This window comes from Leucoraja erinacea, chromosome 9, assembly GCF_028641065.1.
Source record: "Leucoraja erinacea ecotype New England chromosome 9, Leri_hhj_1, whole genome shotgun sequence".
In the NCBI taxonomy this organism is placed as follows: Eukaryota; Metazoa; Chordata; class Chondrichthyes; order Rajiformes; family Rajidae; genus Leucoraja; species Leucoraja erinaceus.
The window spans coordinates 55,097,772-55,118,584 of record NC_073385.1 but is presented as its reverse complement, the minus strand read 5'-3'; the positions used below and the strand labels follow the sequence as shown (position 1 = coordinate 55,118,584).

General features: G+C 46.7%; 1 protein-coding gene across 1 annotated transcript in view; it reads right to left on the bottom strand.

Moving 5' to 3' along the window:
- Positions 1-432: 432 nt before the first annotated feature.
- The window catches only part of LOC129700399 (pleckstrin homology domain-containing family G member 3), a 182,073-nt gene continuing 161,692 nt past the window's right edge, over positions 433-20,813 (bottom strand). Inside the window, exons 16-20 of the mRNA XM_055640847.1 lie at positions 19,439-19,446; positions 15,063-15,398; positions 9,824-9,943; positions 5,791-7,582; positions 433-1,761 (exon numbers count right to left, since the gene is read on the bottom strand). Of these exons, the coding sequence (XP_055496822.1) occupies positions 620-1,761; positions 5,791-7,582; positions 9,824-9,943; positions 15,063-15,398; positions 19,439-19,446 (3,398 nt within the window). The 3' untranslated portion in view covers positions 433-619. The remainder of the gene's footprint in view (positions 1,762-5,790; positions 7,583-9,823; positions 9,944-15,062; positions 15,399-19,438; positions 19,447-20,813) is intronic.

The following is a 20,813-nucleotide window of genomic DNA, read 5'->3' as shown; positions in this document are numbered from 1 at the left end:
ACTGGACTAGCTTAGATGGGTGATCTTGGTCGGCATGGACGAGTTGGGTCAAGGCCCCGTTTCTGTAGAGTCTGCGGCACCTGACGGCACAGCCATAACTATTAAAACCAGTGATGATCAAGAAGAGGGCAAAGGGTGTAGAGATCACATGAATGGCTAGAGATGACACAGATGGGCAAGGAGAGGCCATTGAGGGAGTGGAAAATATGATTCACACAAATAATAAGAAACCCCTTCTCAGAAGGGAAGACACAGTGGAGCACACCATCAGAGGGTGTCTACCTCAATAGAGGACCTTTGACTGAACAGTTAAATAGACTGTTATATAACCCCCTCAGATGGTCCTGGCCATTGCTGGGTTGCAGTGGTCACAGTAGTTTAAGGAAAATATTTAACTTTTAAATTAACATGAGGGTGTGCAAAATGAAAATCAGTTTCACCATGATTTTATTAAGGAATGATAATTAACCTGGCAAAGCATCGCAATATCATTTACTATTTTCTGTCGCCAGGTGCAAGTCTTGGCCACGGGTCCAAAAGGAAATTCCGCATCTTAAATAATATTTTACACCCATTTGTTCACGTACAGTGGTTTGATTCGTAAGAGGCAGGTTAAGCTTCAGGTGGCAGAAGTTAGGCTTTGGAATTTCTCTCTCAGGTTCTTCACCAGGCCTTGCTGGGTCAAATCTGTTCTGCTGCCCGCGTGGCACATCTCAAACCTCGGTCCTGGCTGCTGAACAGTGGAGCAGGTCACCTTCTCCGCTCCCCTGCAACTGCGCTGTTTGGCCTTTGGGTTAGAAGTCCCTGGGCTCATGCCCTTGTCTTGGTCCTCTTGCCTGGACTTGTACTCGTCTGATTCTTGGTACGCCCTGCACCTTTCCACCACTGCTCGGATTGAGATTTTCTCACGAGATGTGGGGGACCTGATCTGGACGTAGCCCTCATCATCACTGCCGCTGTATTCCGCAACATCCCTGTTCCTATGACTACTACGACCATCACCGTGGTGGGGGGACTTCTCCATGATGATGACCTTGTGATCGTCTTGCAGAGTTAACTCCGAGGAAGCATGGGGAGTGGTGTCAGTACCTGTAGTAGAGTGGCAGTGCTTGTGATCTGAACCCGTGAGCCTACAATCCAAGGGAGTAGTCCTCGGACACATTGTGTGATTGCTGGAGGAGCTCTCGGGTGCTGCTTGGAGGAAATACTGGATGGAAGAATCAGAATGCAACATTTTCCTGGCGCCAGTACCTGAAGCTGCCCTTTTGCCTGCAGTGCTGGAAGAGTAGGAACCAGGTTTAGACTTGCCCTTTTGCTCCAGAAAACTGGAATGGGACATTCTTCCTTCCATCATCCCGTTTGGCATGGACACGCTCTTGGCAAATCGGCTCAGCTTTGCACAGCTACTCTCGCCTGGTTTGAAGAGGTTTGTTCGGGCAATCCTCAGCGTAGAATCCTTGGCGGCCAGATCACGTGCAGGCGTGTACTTAGAACGGAGCTCGCGAACGTCAGGCCACAGAAAAGTTTCCACTTCCGTAGGGCTGAGTGGCCTCCTAGATAGAAGCCGTACAGGGGGTGTAGTTAGACTGATAACAGAACGTCTCGGTGAAGTGATTCTTGAGGAAGGTGAAAGGCATGTCTGCAATTCCTTAGTTGGTGAGACAACATCAGGTTCCTCCACTAACACAGCCAAAGGGACCTGTTCATGAATAATGACTTGTTCATAGAGAGACAAATGTGGCAATTCCTTTGGCTTATCTGCTGGAGGTTAAACAGAAACAAATAATTAAAAACCTTCTTTTGACATTTGCAAAACTGGCATATTTCACATGTTATATTAAATTTAGGCTAGTTTTGAGATACAGCATGAAACAGGTCCTTCGGCACGCCGAGTACAACCGACCAGCGATCTCTGCACACCAACACTATCCTACACACTCTAGGGACAATTTACAATTTTACAAAGCCAATTAACCGACAAACCAGTAAGTTTTTGGAGTGCGAGTGGAAACCGGAGGTCCCGGAGAAAACCCATGCAGGTCATGGGAAGAACCAACAAACTCCACACTGACAGCACCCGTAGTCAGGATCGAACCCGGGTCACTGGCGCTGTACCACTGTGCCACCCCGTGCTGCCCCTAAATCTTTGAGATGTTCAAGTCCTCAGAGGGAGCAAAGGATGTTTATCTGAACATCATTAGAAATGATCGCTATTTCTTAAAAGGCTCTTAATGGTAGGCGGCGCGACTCTCGTCAGCAGCGGCCTCTGCAGCCCGTCTTCGTTTTTATTATTTTTTGTCTATGTTTTGATGTAGTTTTTGTTATTTTTTTGTTGGGGTGTGTGTGTGGGGGGGGTGGGAGGGAGGGGGTAACTTTTAATCTCTCCCTGCACGGGAGACCCGACCTTTTCTTTGTCGTGTCTGTTGTCGTTGAGGCTGTAACGAGGAGCGGCCTCCAACAGGAAGACCAGGGGCTCTGGTGCCGACGACTCACCTCACCGTCGCGGAGCTGGCCGAGTCCGGAGCGGTGGTGGAGCGCTGTTGCTGCCCGACCTCCGGAGATTCGGAGGCTGCAACTGCGGGTCTGGCGGACGGAGGCACCGGGAGCCCGCGGGTCACTGGAGGAAGACCGCTTTTCAGGGCTCCCGCAACGGCGACTTCTCCTGCCCGAGTTGCGGGGTTGAAGAGCTCCTGGAGCGGGGCCTTACAGCACCGCCCCGCGCGGCTTGGAATGGCTGCGGGACTGCGAGCGCACGCCGGGGGCTTCAACACCAAGACCCGGCGCGCGACCTTGCACCACCCGGCGTGGCTTTAATGGCCGCGGGACAATCGCCATCGCCAGCCGGGGGCTTTGACTTTGATTCTGACATCGGGGGGGGGGGGGGGGGGGGGGGGGGAGTTCAGTGGTGGAGAGATAAGTTTTTTTGGCCTTCCATCACAGCGATGTGATGGATGTTTATCTAAATTATGTTGTGTCTTGGGTCTATTTGTTTGTAATGTATGGCTGCAGAAACGTCATTTCGTTTGGACCTCAAGGGGTCCAAATGACAAATAAATTGAATCTTGAATCTTGAATGAGAAGATTATTCATTAAACCCCCATCTCATTCAATAATATTGGATCCCAAATTAGCCGTTTCCTTGTTGATTCTTCTGCATCCGGCTCTTAAAAAAACATTTTATATATAATCCATGAATTCGCCGTCCACGTTATCAATCTAAGTCCCCATGATTTTTGTGTCTCCATGTAATATGTGCCTGCAATTTTCTAATGAATGCTATCTCTGCCAAACATTACCCTACCATAGTGATAACTCCCACCCACTGTTTTCTGCCCCTTGCCGTTTTCGTAGTTCCACCCAAACCTGTTCTACAGCCCGATTTTTGTTCTTAACGAGAGGATTGAACTAATTTATTCCAGGAGGAAAATTGATCTGCCAACAGTCATAAAAACACAAAATACATAAAACGTGAAATAATGTTGATTTTTTCCTCAGCACTCCCTTAATCCCATTCTTTAGGGTCAGGGTGACCACCGCACCCCTCCTCTGCTTCTCCATTTTGCTTATCTTGTCAAAAAGATAAGAATGATGGAATATTTAATCGATATCTAATCTAGGTCACTTTGCATCCCTGTTTCTGTTTGCGCTCATTTAATTCTCTGCGCTACTAATTCACCTGTTTTGTTACGAATGACATGAATGTTCAGATAACGAGCCCTCGGTTTGGCTGTTCACCATATTTCACTGCTCTGATTCTAATCAAAAATGTACTCTAATGTTTGTGTGCTCTGTCCCTTCGTGATAGAGTCTGGTTATCATTACCCATTTTGGTACCTTAGACTATCATTTTATCCTTTCACTCCATAAACGTCACCACATCATAACCCTCCTGACCACTGATAGTTTATAGCCTTAATTACACCTATTCACTGGGACACCAGTTCCAGCTTAATTCAATGATGTCCTTTGCATAAAACATCTCTCTCTTTCACCAATAGTGGTACTGTTAGAAATGCCCCCAGGAATTGAAACCCTTTCCTTGAATCACTTTCCTCCACCCAATACCATAAACCCAATCCCTTTCCTAACCTAGCAAACGTTTTCCTTTACGAGGCAACCTGGGTTTGATCCTTGACTACAAGTGCTGTCTGTACGGAGTTTGTACATTCTCCCCGTGACCGCGTGGGTTTCCCCCAGTTGCTCCAGCTTCCTCCCACACTCGTACACACAGACGCACAGGTTGGTTGATTAATTGGCTTTGGTATAGATTATAAATTGTCCATAGTGTAGGATAGCGTTAGTGTACGGGGATCGCTGGTCGGGCTAGAATCGGTGGGCCAAAGGGCCTGCTGTACCTCTAAACTAAACTTATCTTGAAGACCTCAATCAGATCCCTAGTTTGGAGAAAGAAACCTCAGGCTGTTCAATCTTTCCCCGAAAATTCCGTGATTACTCCAGTAAACATCAAAAACATTTAAAAATACATTTAAACAGGTACATGGATACTACAGGTTTAGAGGGATATGGATCAAATCAGGCAGGTGGGACTGGCGTAGATGGGACATGTTGGCCGGTGTGAGCAGGTTGGGCCGAAGGGCCAGTATATCACACTATTACTCCATGACAGATACATAAGGTTTGGAGGGATAAGGGCCAAACGCAGGCAGGTGGGACTGGTCTAGACAGGACGAGATATGGCATTTGGTCTGCATGGGCAAGTTAGGACGAAAGATCTGTTTCCACACTGAATTACCCTAAGGAAACATACGGCTCGTAACTGCACGTTAAGGGAGACTATTTGGCTGGTTGGGAGTGTGGGTGCTGTGATAAGTATCACCTAGTCACATGGCCCAAGCAGATTGATGGACAAACTTTGATCTCAGTATCAAATATTGTTTCCCATGAACCACACTGAGATGTGTTCTATCTTAAAAAGCAACGCAAATTTATATATATGAATAAATGGATCAAAAATCTATGTTGGAAATCGGAAACAAATAAAAAAAATGCAGAAAAACTCAGTAGGTCAGGCAGCATCTGTGGAAAGAGATAGCGTCGACATTTCAGGTCCGCACCCTTCATCAGAATTGAAGAGAGCAATGAAAACTAGCTGCCAGTAGGGAACAAGGTAGGGAGGGTTGAAGAGAAGGCCAGTGAAAAGATATCAAAATAGTCTAAGGAGGGCAATAACAAGCACATTAAGCTTCTTGGTCTGCGTAATGAGTTGTTAATGGTAAGGTAATGTGACCTGTCTAACAGATCAGACCAAAAACCTAGACAGTCATAAATAAACAGAAAACGGAAAAACGCTGTAAAAACAATGCTGTTATCATTGTTATTACAACCGAGCATGCTTGTTTCAGAGCCTTTCTGAATGATCCGTTTTGCCGGAACAACAGAGGTCACGGCCTTGGGAGGAGGGGGGAGGGGGGTTGAGATATCGGCCGGACCAAGCCGGCGAGGGGAACATCTGCCATCTCAGGCCGGTTGGGAGTTCCAGAGCCCTGGGCACAGGGGGCACATTCTACCCGTCAATTGGCACAGAAGTCTCGGTGAGGTAGAGATCGGCAACCTCACCTGGCCAAGGCACCACGGGGGGGAAGTTCCCAGGTGGGACTTGTCTGGGTTACAGGGGAGGCTGGACCACCAGTTGCGGGAAAATCGTTGGCGGATCTATAACTATTATTAGGTACAAAAACTGTTGAATGTTTGTAAAATGGACGTATGAAGAGTCCACAAACCACCAAGAATGGGGTAAATAAAGCAATAAATCAATAAACGTCCACCTACCAGCAGCAACCTTTTCCTTCTCGTCTTCCTGAACCGTTATCAGTTTTGGGGCTTCACTGACTCGTTCCTCTTCCCTCACGAGCGCGTCCTCCAACAGCTTCCCTCTCTTTCTGACCACTGGCTTGCTGTTCTTAATCCTCTGACTGTATATTCTGGCCAGCTGGAAGACCTTGGTCTTCATCTTCTCCGTCACCTCCCTCAGCAGCTCCTCGCTCTGCGCCTGGACTATCTTTGGACCCGTGATCGGAGCAGGATGATCGCACGTCCTCCGCATCAGATGGGAACTGGATTCCGGCAGTGGTGTGGGGTTGTCCTCTGCTTCAGACCATTTGCGTGGTTGCTCATGCAATGGTGTTTGCGCCGGAGGAACAGTTGCTTTGGTTTGGGTGCAGACATCGCTTATTGACACATCATTTAGTCGTTCCTCCAAACCACTTTCTCCAGTGGACCTTGATTTAGAAGAAACGGGAGATACTTCTGCGATGGCACTTATATCAGAGTCTTCCAGAATCACCAATGGTTCATTGAAGTCTTGGCCAAAACTGGTTCTACCTTTGCTGAGATGTTTCATTTGGGATTGCACGGGGCTCTTGCATTCCCTTTTCTTTGGTGTCTCAGAGCTGTGCTCGAAGAAGTTAAATCCTCGTGACGTCTCGTGTTTCTGTCCTGTCCCTTTGGGAGACTTTGAGGCAGCGTTCGACATGCTTTCCATCTCTTGCCAGATCTTAATCATGTCCACTGGTGATCGGAATTCGTTCTCGGTAATTGGGTCTTGTTGACCAGGACTGGTCTCCCTCGGAGAGTCCAAAGGTGGCTTTTCTACCAAAGTGTCCCTCGCCTCCAGCTGTTGACATTCTAAAACCTGGCACGACTCTGGAGACAAGCGGGCATCTCCACCGGCACTCGGATTCGGAAGGTCACGCAAAGCCAAAGCGGGTGGGCCGTCCCCGCGGGCAACGGCGGCAGTGGAAGACGCCAGTCGTCTCCTCAGTGTGACCTCTCGCAAATTCTCCTCCTTGTTCTGGCAATTTAACTTTGAGACAGAGTTCCTGACCAGGCCTGCTGGGATGTAAGTCAGGCTTTCTCGCCTTTTGATGCTAAAGTTGGCGTCTTCGTGCTCTGCGTTGTCGTAGTAACTTTTAATCTTTTCGATGAGAAGCCGGTCCTGCTTGGAGAGGGTGGAGTCTCTCCGCTTCGGAAAATTGCGATCCATGTCCAACTCCAGGTCTTCCAGGCTGTTGAAGTGAGCCTCGTCGGAGGGGCTCTCTTTCTCTTGGAGATTGCTGCCACGGACAACGTCGCTCGATTGCCAATCATCATGCGAGCCCCTGGATCGAGGCGATTTGTCGCTGTTTTCCAGACTACCCTGTCTGCTGGTCACCTTTGGCGCGGTGCAGCTGTACGAGCCGCCGCCATCGTCAGCCACTAAGCCGTTGCACCTGGGCTGGCCGTTCATCAGGTGCCCCACTATGAGGCTGGCCTGGCCCAGCACCGACGGGGGGAGGATGCTCCGGGAATCCCTCTCATGCTCCTCCTCCTCCGATGAGTCCTCGCTGCTGAAGTGCTTCGGTTCCTCGCCTGCCTCGTTGAACGAGCATTCCATGGCAGATCCCACACTCCCCCTCCCGGACACAGACAGATCGATGTTCATCGCCTCGGGGGCTTCATCTGCTCGCTTGGGACCCTCCGGGCTGCGAGTCCTCTCAGTATCCGATTGCATTTCCTCAAGGGCAGACTGGCAGGCCTCAGTCACCATCTGGTGAATGGATATCGGTTCCACAACAGAGGTGACCTGATGGTTACAACAACATTACTTTGAACAACAAAAAGAACATTTCCTCTTCACCTCAGCTTCTCGTGCACAAGGTCATAGGTTCATAAGTTATAGAAGCATTCAGCCCATCAAGTCTACTCCGCAATTCAATCTTTCTCTCTCAACCCCATTCTCCTGCCTTCTCCCCATAACCCCTGACACTCATATTAATCAAGAATCTATCAATCTCTGCTTTCAAAATATCCATCAACGGCCTCCCCAGCCTTCTATGGCAATGACTTGCACAGATTCACCACCCTGTTAACCTATTGTACATGTACATTCACTCCTCTTCAGTTGCAGCTCCATACTCAGACGGTGTGGCTTGTAGAAGTCACAACAGATCCTCAAATGTAAAAGATAATGATGATATTTAGTCATTACTGAGCGAGTCAGGCAGCAGAATATGGATACGTGACATTTAAGGTGTCATAGATAGATAACACTTAAGAAACATTTGGATAGGATAGGTTTAGAGGATTATGGGTCAATGCAGGCAGGTGGGACTACTGTAGATGGGGCAAATTGATCTGTGTGGGCAAGTTGGGCTGAAGGGCCCGTTTCCAAGTTGTATGACTCTAGTCCTGCTCCTCCTCTCCACCCTCCTTCTGCAGCAGTTACATGGAAATGGCACAGGAAGGAACGGCGAATGCTGGTTTACACTGAAGATATGCACAACATGTTGGAGTAACTCAGCGGGCCGGGCAGCATCTCTGGAGAAAAGGAATTGGTGACGTTTCGGGTCAAGACCCTTCTTCAGACTGAGAGTCAGGGAAAAGGGGGTAATGAGAAATATGAAAAGGTACATAGAACAAATGAATGAAAGATAAGCAACAGGACAAATCAAAGCCAGCAGTGATGATCAAGGAAGGTCCATTGTTGGTTGTGGAGAAGGTGATACCGAGTGATGCAAACAGTGAAACTCAGCAGAATGACAGTGAAACTAGTACAACGACTAGGGTGTGGGAGGGACGGAGAGAGAGGGGATGATGCAAGTTAGAGAAATCATTGTTGATGCCGCTAGGTTGTAAGATGCCTAAGCGAAATATGAGGTGCAGTTCCTCCAATTAATGGTTGCCAGTTTTGGCAGCACGTTGGCTTATGAGGCAAAGCTTTGTTGTGCAGTGGGCTTGTGGTGGGAAGGGTTTGTATTTCAGCCCTACTGGCATTGATTCCTTCCAATGAATCAAAGAAATTCCCAATTGCATGGATCACAGAGGGCAGTGTGTGAATTTATTTCAATAGACATTAAAAGTCTGACGACAAGGAATCACTCCCCAATTTCCTGGCCAACATTTGCCCCGTAGTCAACATTTCTAGTTTATGCAGCCATGGTCACAACGTTCTCTGCAAAATTATAATGTCTGGAAATTGTACAGTTCAGCATTTTTTATGTGTCAGTTGGGGCCTTTATACAGTTCAAATGCAAAAGCTGAAGGCAGGCACAAAAGCCAATTATTCCAAAATTATGGAAGGTTGCCAAAATGTCAATGTGAATAATATTTTATGTATAACTAATGCACGGGGAACATGTGCAAGGCAGCGCAGCAGTACAGTTGCTGCCTTACAGTGCCAGAGACCCGGGTTCGAACCTGACTAGGGGTGCTGTCTGTACAGAGTTTGTACGTTCTTCCCTTGACCGCGTGGGTTTTTCCCGGGTCCCCCGGTTTCCTTCCACATTCCAAAGACGTACAGGTTTGAAGGTTAATTGTCCCTCGAGTGTAGAATGCTGCTAGTGTACGGGGATCGCTGGTCAGCGCGCACTCGGAGGGCCGAAGGGCCTGTTTCCGCCCTCTATCTATAAACTAGGATGGCACAGTGGTGCAGCAGTAGAGTTGCTGCCTTCAGTACCAGAGACCTAGGCTCGATCCTGACTCCAGGTGCTGTCTGTATGGAGTTTGTACATTCTCCCCGTGACCGCATGGGTATTGCCTGGGTACTACATTTTCCTTCCACACTCCAAAGATGTACAGGTTTGTAGATTAATTGGCTTCGGTAAAAATTGTAAATTGCCGCTAGTATGCAGGATAGCTCAGGATCGCGGGCCCGTTTCTGCACTGTATCTCTCAATTAAACTCAACTAAGTGGGTCCAATTCCTGGGCAAAACTACGTTTTTTAATTCGATAAAGTGACCTCACTTCGAAGCATTTCACTTGGAATGTGGAAAGGAACAAAAACATGCGATACAAACTCAAGTCTTTCCTCTTCCTTATACGTACCTCTTCAGACATCACAGTATTGGCTTCCACGCCACGACGCTTCTCAGCATTTGTGGATGGCTGGCTGTTCTGTCGTTTGAATCCTTTGGCTTCCGGCAGCTCAACAGGATTCTCGTTCTGCTGATAGACATCAGAGAAAAAAAAAAATTGCTGAGCAAGAGATTGTTTTTGGTGAGGACTGGCCCAAATCAGGAAGGATGCAGTTCATTCCACTCACCCCTTCCCCACAACAGAATCACAAGCACCCATGCAAAAGTCTCTCAACCCCGAGTCCCTTCCTGCCAGGCTAATAGTGTCCCCGGGTGAGCCAGCCCAACAATTGGATTGCTCTGTTAAACGCAGATTGGAGATTCACAGCAACGAGTTAGCAGCTTCAAACATGCAAATTGAATTAATTCTTGAAATCTTGAACAAGATTGCAGCAACATTAGAAGTAATGTGACTGGTGTACAAGTCTCTGTGTACAGAGGATTTGTAGATAGCACTGGTTTCATGCTATTTCCTACACTGATTAGTTCCCCTTCGGGTTCTCGTAAAAGTCTCTGGTAAAAGAGCCAGTCATACAACACAGAAAGAGGCTCTTCGGCCCACCTCATCCGTGTCAGCCAAGCTGCCCATCAACTCGTCCAATTTGCCCGTATTTGATCCATATCCTTCCAAACTCTTTCTATTCCATACACCTGTCCAATGTCTTTTTAAGGTTGTTATTGTATCTGTCTCAACCCCGTTCTATACATGCACCACCATCACCAGCTCGTTCCCTGCATGTTTCACCCTGTGTGAAAAAGTTTGTCCTCTGGTTCCTATTAATTTTTACCTTCTTACATTAAGCCAATCCTCTCTATTGATTCCCCAACCCTGGGAAAAAAGGGATTTGCCCTAAATATGCTCCTCAGGGTTTGATAAACCATTATAAGATCATGCCCCAGAGCCCTACGCTCCAAGGAATAAAGTCCTAGTCTGTCCAACCTCCCTCTGTAACTCAGGTCCACAAGTCCAGACAACCTAATTTACTTTCTCTCTCTCATTGAATTCTTTACCTGATTATTAATTTTGTTTGTCCACAATCACCCAAAAGGTTCATCAGAAAGTGAGTCAGTAACAGAGGGAATAAGGACAATGGAATGGAGAATTAGGTGAGAATTAGAAATTTAACAAGTGGAGCGGCATGGTGATGCAGCGATACAGTTGCTGCCTTATAGCGCCAGAGACCCGGGTTCGATCCTGACTACAGGTGCTGTCTGTATGGAGTTTGTATGTTCTCCCCGTGACTGCATGGGTTTTCTCCAGGATCTCCAGTTTCCTCCAACACGCCAGGTTTGCAGGCTCAAAAAGCTGGAGTAACTCAGCGGGACAGGCAGCATCTCTGGAGAGAAGGAATGGGTGATGTTTCGGGTCGGGACCCTTCTTCAGACTGGTTAGGGATAAGGGAAAGGAGAGATATAGACGATGATGTAGAGAGATAAAGAACAATGAATACTCGGAGAGCAGGAGGCATCACAGAGGGGGAGCAGTGAGAAAGGATGTTGCTGTACTCTTGTAGGAGAGAGAACTTGTTCAAAGTAGACATACCTTGAGGCGATTTCGCAGCGGAGCAGACAAAATGTGTAGGAAGGAACTGCACATGCTCGTTTAAACCAATTTTCGGTTTAAACCAGCATCTGCAGTTCCTTTCTACAGGTTTGCAGGCTAATTGACTTGGTAAAATTGTGAATTGGCCCCAGCATGCAAGATAGTGTAGGTGTGCAGGGATCGCTGGTCGGCACGGACTCATTGGGAAGGGCCTGTTTCTGCTGTTTTAGTTTAAACTAAACCAAACTAAAAGGTGGGGTGAGCTGGAGGAGAATAAAGAGGAATACATAAAACATAAACTTAAAAGAAGAACAAACTAAGAAAATACAAATAGCTAACTCGGTACAGTAAGGATTGAAATCCAACACAAGAGGATAGAGTAACAAAAGCCAGAACGTCATGGCTGGCAAGCAATCAACCACCTAGTGTATAGTAAGTTGAGAGAATGGCACAAAGCAAACAACGCAACATGAATTTATTTTTAAATGTATTTGCGAAAGCATAGAAAGAGTACACACTAAGTGAAAGATAGCTAAAGGCTCATAGAATGAGGAAAACACACAAGATTGAAAGATGATAGACACAAAATGCTAGAGTAACTTAGTGGGTCAGGCCACATCTCTGGAGAAAAGAAATAGGTGGCATTCGGGTTGGAACACTTCTTCAGACTTTATTCCTATATTCCATTTCTCTAGGGTGCTGCCTGCCCTGCTGAGTAACTCCCAGCATTTTGTGTCCATCTTCGGTATAAACCAGCATCTGCAGTTCCTTCCTGCACAAGATTGAAAGGTGGTTCGCGATGACAAAATAAATAGCAGCAGATAAGTAGATTGGTTCTCCAAAGTGATTGGGGACAGAGATTGAAATACCTCAGAGCTCTGTTCACCATGCAAGCTGTGGGCCTGGACAAAATCTGGTGGCAGATGGAACTCAGCATTCATAAATGGGAGATCATAAATATGGTTTTTAAAAAAGCAGTGGTGGATATGGTGTATGTAGGAAGCAGCACCACACTGTTGAGGGGCTTCGGGCTGTTAGGCCACTAAAGCTATTATCTCGGGTTGTTAAGGCTGATAAAGTAAATGGAAATCGCTTATTAAATCAAATGCAATTTCAATCCCCAGCAGGATCTTACTTAAAGAGTATGGTGGAGTGCATTCTGTTCCACTCTGGGGATGATATCAAGCCGATATTCTCCCCCAAAGGGTACAATGCAGATTGAGTGGGATATTGCCTGACATGGTGAAATACAAATCCAATAAAGAGGTGAAGAAATTGTTATGTATACAATGGGCGACACAGTGGAGCAGCGGTAGAGTTGCTGCCTCACAGCGCCAGAGACCCAAGTTTGATCCTGACTATAGGTGCTGTCTGCACGGAGTTTGCACGTTCTCCCTGTGGCTACGTGGGTTTCTATGGGTGCTCCAGGTTCCTCCCACAATCTAAAGACGTGCAGGTTTGTAGGTAAATTGGCTTTTGTAAATTGTCCCTAGAGTGTAGGATCGAACTAGTGTACGTGGCGATTGTCGGACGACATGGCCCAAAAGGCCTGTTTCCGCACTGTATCTCTAAATTAAACTAAATTAATTTTTAAAAATGTTGGATACCTGAAATAAAAAAGAAATGCTGGAAACACTCCGCAGGTCAGGCAGTATCTGCGGTGAGAGAAACCGAATGAACATTTCAGGTCAATGGCCTGATTTTTTTGATGAGAGGTCATTAACCCAAATTATGAACTGTGTTTCTCCCTGCACAGATGCTGCTTGCTTTGCTGATCATCTCCAGTGCTTTTTCCATTTTATAATTTGATATAATCTGTGGATTATTTTCCAGTCAGGTAATGCAGAAGAAAGGATATGGCAGTGTTTACGGTTAATGAAATAATGGGGTTGTAACAATGGGTCAATGGATACAATATTAAACTTGAGCTATTTCAGACAGAGGAGTAGAGAAGGGGCAGAATTCCACCTGCAGATATCAACTTTAGGACTGGTGTTTGTAGCAGAAATTATGATTCAAGATTAGGTCGGATAAGGTCATAAGTGATAGGAGCAGAATTAGGCCATTTGGCCCATCAAGTCTACTCTGCCATTCAATCATGGCTGATCTATCTCTCCCTCCTAACCCCATTCTTCTGCCTTTCTCCCCATAACCCCTGGCGCCCATACTAATCAAAAATCTATCTATCTCTGCCATAAAAATATCCATTGACTTGGCCTCCACAGCCTTTTGTGGATAGATGGACAAAATAAATCTAAGACATTTAGGGTAAAGGTTTGCATGGACTGATTGGACCAAAGAGCCTGTTTCTGTATTGAAATTCATATTTCTATGTTGATTTTATCACTAGGCATATTTGGTGGTGTAGTCAATCAGACACTCACTCTTCACCTCCAGAACTCGGCTTCGTTTCCAGCACACACACACACAGGTACAGGAGATAAACGCCAGAAATCCTCCTCAAATATAGTTCGAGCAATCTCCATCCTACTTTCTTTGGGCACTGCACAAGACCGCCTTCAACCCGGGGTCAGGACCATTAGATCAAAAACTCCCCAGTCAGATAAACATTATGTTCAGTGGAAGAATTAGCTCTGAAATGGTGGTATAGTGGTGCAGCTGGTAGAGCTGCTGCCTCGCAGGCTGGAGACCTGGGTTCGATCTTGACCCCGGGTGCTGTCTGTGTGAAATGTGCATGTTCTCCCTGTGACCGTGTGGGTTTCCTCTGGGTGCTCCGGTTTCCTCCCACATCTCAAAAACGTGTGGGTTTTTAAGGTTAACGGCCTTTGTAAATTGCCCTGAGTATGTAAGGAGCACATGCAAAAGTGGGATAACACAGAACTATTGTGAGCGGGTGATCGATGGTTAGCGTGGACTTGGTGGGTCGAAGGACCTAATTCCATGCTGTATCTCTAAATTAAATTGTCCCAACAATAGGTCTTACCCCATTATATAATAGTGTGGTCCTTTCCCTCCTCCATAGTAATCACCCTCGGTGCCTCAGGGCTCAGTAGTGGCCCCGTAGGTGAAGTGATGCATTCATTTGGTACATGTTTCCAACTATAGTCCAACTTACACCATAGAGGCAAGTTAATGTGTAATTGGTGCATGGTTGTCCAAATTAACTTACTTAGAAACCTCATCAGTGTCAAACAGCCAACTATCAGAGTTTGTCTGGCTTGAACCACTGCTAAAGAATCCTCCAATTCATTCAGCCATTTAGCCCTCCTTCAAACACGGAATTATACCCAGGTGTTGGAGGCCTCATTCATCCTGTAGAACATGAAGCTCCATTCTTAAATTAATCACCTATCCCAAGGGAGCAGAGAATCACTGACAATACTTTCCCAGTCAACTGCACCAGCTTCTATCACCAGTACATGAGTTAATAGTCTCTTGACTTGGCATTAAGGTTGCATATCGATCTAGGTAAATAAACAGCGACGTGCAAATCTGCCGAATTATCCAATGCATTCCTCGTCATCGCAATCAGAGCCCCAGAACATGCTGGGATAGAAGCAGCAGCAAACACAAAGAGCAAGGGTTAAGAAGTTAGTGGTGTAGTTACTTGGAGCCGGTTCAAGATAGCGGAGCGGGCAGCCACGGCATTTCCCTCACGCAGACGGAAGACAGGGAGAGGAAGAAAGACTGAAATAGAAGCGCTCACCGTGGAGAACTTAGCAGAAAGCAAAGCCCTGGCTCTATAGTGCCAACAGGAGATGGCAGCCAGCAGAGAACTGGCAAAGTCGGCTACCTGGTCGCCCTCTATCATCAATTCCTCCTCCGGCTCCACGGCTCCCAAGGCAAGCTCAGTACCTCTGGCTACTTCCTCGGAGTCACTTGCAGTGAGGAGGTTCAGGGAGTCTTTGCTGTCGGCCAGCTCGTCCTCATTGTCGTGCCTCTCGCTTTCAGGCTCGCTCATGCTGGAGCTCAGTGAACTGACAGCCGGCAGGGGGTTTGCAGAGTCCTTGTTGCCCAGGAGCTCTCCGTCGCTGCCTGCATGCTGTTTGAAGGGGTCAAACCATTTAGTCATCATGAAATACACACACTGAATCGCTATCTTGGACCACTTCCAACAATGGTCATCATCGTAGATAATCAGTGGTAACCTGATACATTCTTTCATCCGCTGGTTATAATTCAGTAGAGTAATATCATCAGGAGACCCACCCAGTATTCCTGTCTGATCAGGTAGAATGTGGTCTCCCTAAATCGGAAGCAGGCCAATTCTGATACAGTGTAATGAGGGCCAAACATCCAAAGCTTGCAGCTGCTTGAACAGTTTGACATAGGGTTATTCAACATTCCATCGGTACAAGGCCTAGAACCACAAACAAATGATTGGCATTCTCTGACCCCATGCACCATCATGTAAAGGGCCTGTCCCACTTAGGCAATTTTTTCGGCAACTGCCATAGTCATAGCAGGTCGCTGAAAAACTGGCAACTGGACCCCCCCCTACGCCAATGTCTACAACAATGTCTACAACAACCTACCTCCTGGTCGACGTCAAGCTATGGCAAGCTACCGACTACCGGCGACCCATTAGGACGTCCACCTACGACCAAACCTACGTACACCAGCGACAAGGTAAGACAATTTAGTCGCTGGTACCTGTCGCCGGTTGACGTAGGTAGTCGCTAATGGAACTGGCGACAACCTACGTCATCCTGGCGATAGCACCGACGTCAGGCTACGATTATTGGCATCAAGCCCATGGGGTGCCGACTGTCGCCGAAAAGTTTTGAACATTTTAAAATCCAGCGGCGACCAGAAAAAAGGTACGACTCTTTGGGCAACTGAAGAGACCATACAGGCAACACCCATTTGGCGCCTGCCAAGTCGCCTGGAGTCGCCTAAGTGGGACAGGCCTATAACTCTTCCTAAGACAGAAGATTGTGGCTTCAAGTCCCACTCAAGAGGACACAGCCTAAGCTGTTTCTCCTATGTGGCACTGACAGAATCCTTTATCGTAAGACAAGCTATCGTTCAGATCAGACAAACCAAGGCCCTGTCTCAGGAGGAAATAAAAGGTCCTATTTTGACGATGAGCATTCTCACCAGTGTGCGAGACAATATTTATTCTTCATTTAGGTCAATAAAAGAGATTATTCAGTGATAATCAGGTTTCCTGCATTAACACTCTTTAACAGAAGGATGGCGTAGCAGTAGAGCTATTGCCTTACAGCGCCAGGGACCCTGGTTCGATCCTGACTACGGATGCTGTCTATATGGAGTTGGTACATTCTCTCCGTCACCGGTGTGGGTTTTCCCCGAGATTTTCGGTTTCGTTCCACAGGTTTGTAGGTTAATTGGCTTGGAATAAATGTAAAAGTGTCCCTAGTGTGTGTAGGATAGCGTTAGTGTGTGGGGATCGCTGGTAGTTGCCGACTCGGTGGGCCGAAGGTCCTGTTTCCACACTGTATCTCTAAACTAAAATGAACTAAACAGACCTTCAAGGGCCATAATGTATTTCAGGTGAGGCAGTGAATGGTTTTGAAGAAATTAAAATTGTTTTATTTGTTAACGTTTGATCACTTTTAAGGATGTGAGCATCGCTGACAACTAGCGTTTATTGCACATCCCTCAAGACTTTGAGAGAATGATTTCTGACCACCATCTCAAGCACACTAGGGATGAGCAAAAACAATGCCTTCTAAATCCTGTCTGCCCTTAGTAATATCCCAATCACAAATCAAAATTGTAGAAACCAACTGACTGCACAAGCCCTTAAGTGGCATATAACTATTTATCAAGAACTGAAGATGAATTCAACTACTAGGGCAATAACCTGTGAGGGTGACACAAACAAAATAAGCACTACCGTCCCACAATCTTCTCATATTCCCCATACTAGTGCACAAGGCCTGAGCGGAGACTAGAGTAAACCAGCATCTGCAGTTCCATCCGACACTTGGTCATCCAGCAGTTTGGGTTGAGAAGTGGTGAAGCGGCAAGGGAGGCTTCTGAGGACCAGAAGCCATACAGTGTATTTGGAATCAACCTCCGCTGAAAGTACTGCAGGTATAGCATGATAGCATAAAATACATCGCAAGCTATGAAGCCAGCTTTTGGGAGCTCCCTTCCAAATCTGACTGCTCTGAGGGTTTAGTCCTAAACTTCACCTATTACTTAAATCCAGATATGCTGCCTGACCTACAGAGTCACTTTAGCAGCTTGAGTCTATCTACTAGGTTAAATCTGGGCTGGCATAGATATCACCTTCACATAAAATGGCTAGAGCAAATTTCAAAAGGTAGCCCAATTACATATGAGTTTAGAAGCAAACCGGAATCCCAGCACATCTTAATCCTGCTCCTATTAATTTGTTTCTTATTGATTGATTTATTAATCTCAGGTGTATATATGGTCTGCTGGTGCAGTTTGTTGGAGGGGAAGTTATTAGTTCAATGATTTCTTTATTATCACGTGTACCAAGGTACAGCAAAATACTTCTTCTGCACACTGATCAGCAAGACTATCACCATACATAAGCAGCATTTCCCAGTAAGTACAGGATGTAGATCCAACGTGCTTTTCGCAGACTCACTCATGGCCTTGCAGCACAGTAAGTCTGCACTGGTTGATGCATGATAATGTTCGGGCTGACTGGCATTGCAGATTCAGGTTGCCTCAAAATTCTTCTGGCTGTAAGCCTCTGGTAATGATGCAAGAATTAAGGAAATGGAGCCTTCATACGGCAGCACGGTGGCGCAGCTGCCGCCTCACAGCGCCAGAGATCTGGGATCCATCCAGACCTCGGGCACTGTCTGAGTGGAGTTTTCATGTTCTCACTGTGACCACGTGAATTTCCTCGGAATGCTCCAGTTTCCTCCCCCATCCCAAAGGCATGCTGGTTCGTAGGTTAATTGGCCTCTGTAAATTACCCCAAATGTGTAGGGAGTGGGTTTAAAAAAGCGGGATAAGGAAGAGCTAGTGTGAATGGGCGATCAATAATCAGTATGGACTCGAAGATAGACACAAAATGCTGGAATAACCCAGCGAGACAGGCAGCCTCTCTGGAGAGAAGGAATGGATGGCGTTTCGGGTCGTGACCCTTCTTCAGACTGAAACGTCACCCATTCCTTCTCTCCAGAGATGCTGCCTGTCCCGCTGACTTACTCCAGCATTTTGTGTCTATCCAATTTAAACCAGCATCTGCTGTTCTTTCTCACACACTGGTATGGATTCGGTGGACTGTAACTTCCATTCAATTACACATATCATGTTCATGGGCTAGTGGGCCCACAGCCTACTGGAGGCTCCTCCTGGTGCTTTCGTGTGCTGCTGGATATATTTCCCTCAGTGAGGAAGGAGGCATCTTCCCACAATGACCCTATTAACATTTCTCTCCAGTAGAGTTGCTGCCTTACAGCACCACAGACTCGGGTTCGACCTTGACTACGGGTGCTGTCTGTACAGAGTTTGTACGTTCTCCCCGTGACCTGCGTGGGTTTTCTCTGAGATCACCGGTTTCCTCCCACAGTCCAAAGACTTACAGGTTTGTAGGTTAATGGGCTTGGTATAAATGTAAGTTGTCCCTAGTGTGTGTTGGATAATGTTAATGTGTTGGGATCGCTGGTCGGTGCGGACTCAGAGGGCCGAAGGGCCTGTTTCCAAGCTGTATCTCTAAACCAAACACTCGAGGAAGATGAAACATCACATTTCCTGACTAGATTAATGATCTAATCTTCAACAATTAATTCTTATTTTCAGATTTACTTCCCACTGTTTCATTGTGTCGTCTTCTAAGTTGATCGAAGATGGTGCCCAACACAGGTGACTATTGTGTACTAGTCTCAGAGTGGATCTGCAATCACGCATTACAATCCCTCAACTCTTTAAAATCTCTCCTCCAGCAGCAGCAATTCTTACTTGATTCCCATTATTCCCTGTATCATGTATCTGTACACTGTGGACGGCTCGATTGTAATCACTTATTGTCTTTCCGCTGATTGGTTAGCATGCGACAAAAGCTTTTCACTGTACATGTGAGAAAAAACTAACTAAGCTAAACTAATGCATTCCATTTTCCATTTCTACCTTCTTAACTCAAAACCATGCTTGGTCGTATCTTCACTATAAAGCCAAGCCAAGAGTTCCTCGTTAGATTGGCCACAGATGCCTCCAGCCAGGGGCCGAAAACCCGGGGGGGGTGGGGGGGGAAACAGAGGGGACCCCTAAGTCCCCCCCATGTTTTGAGAGGCGGGGGACATCACCCCCAAGTTTTTGTGATCCCGATTTTAAAATCTCCGTTTTTAGCGCTGGATTGAGCCTCCGAAGCCTCGAGCGTGTGTGTGAGTGTGCGCATGCGCGCGTGGCTGCCAAAAAATTGTGTCCCCCGTCCCCTCCATGTTTTGATAGTGAGTTCCGCTCTTGCCTCCAGCCATAACACTAGCAGCATCACGGAGGCAATAACTCCCAGAATCTGGTGTTTGTTCCCTTCAAACCACTATCAGGATATCCTGGTGGCCAACACATGCAGTCCCCTGACTTTTCCAGCCCTGTTTAGAGGATGGTGCTAGGCTTGCGGGTGGCAGGGGAAGACCCAGTCCTAGTCCTTGTGGTACATGTTGTGATTGACTCCAGGCTCTTGCTCGCAGGAGTCAAACTGATCTTAATCGTAGAGTCACAGAGCTGCAGAGCTGTTAGTGCTCGCTTCAACAGTGCTATTTTAGGCGGTGCGGTTGGTGAAAGTTCTTTCCTGAACATTTACGGAAGGTCTATACATACATGAGGATAGATGATGCATTCCTCAGCTCAACGAGTTCCTCCTCTCCCCAACAGCCCACCCACCCTTCCCCATCTGGCCAGATATCTAGAGGGTAGCCAAAGGCCCGTGAACCAGTCAATGTCTACACACGACAACTATCAACGGCTTCAATCATTGCGAACATCACTCATCAGCACCTACACTCACAGGAAGCAAAAATTACTTATTCTAACACAGTGGCAGGAAAGGTCTCTCTTACCTTCAGAGAAACTGGAGTTCAAGGGGAAGTCATTATGTTGAACACGTGATGCGGGAAAAGGGAAAGAGAAGGAAAGAGAAGGTTAGATGAAGGCTTAGACAATTGTAATTAACATTAACTTATGACTGAAATTGAAACTGATGCTTCCTTATCTACTTCCATTCGTCCGAATATACCTCCAGATTCAGGGACAGTTTCTTCCCAGCTGTTATCAGGCAACTGAACCATCCTACCAACAACAAGAGAGCAGTCCTAAGCTAATATCTACTTCACTGAAGAAACTCAGACTATCCTTAATCGGACTTTACTGAACTTTATCTTGCATTAAACGTTATTCCCATTTATCATGTATCTGTACACTGTGGATACTCGATTGCTAAGGTGCTTCTTTCTGTGCTCATAAGTGATAGGAGAAGAATTAGGCCATTCGGCCCATCGTCTACTCC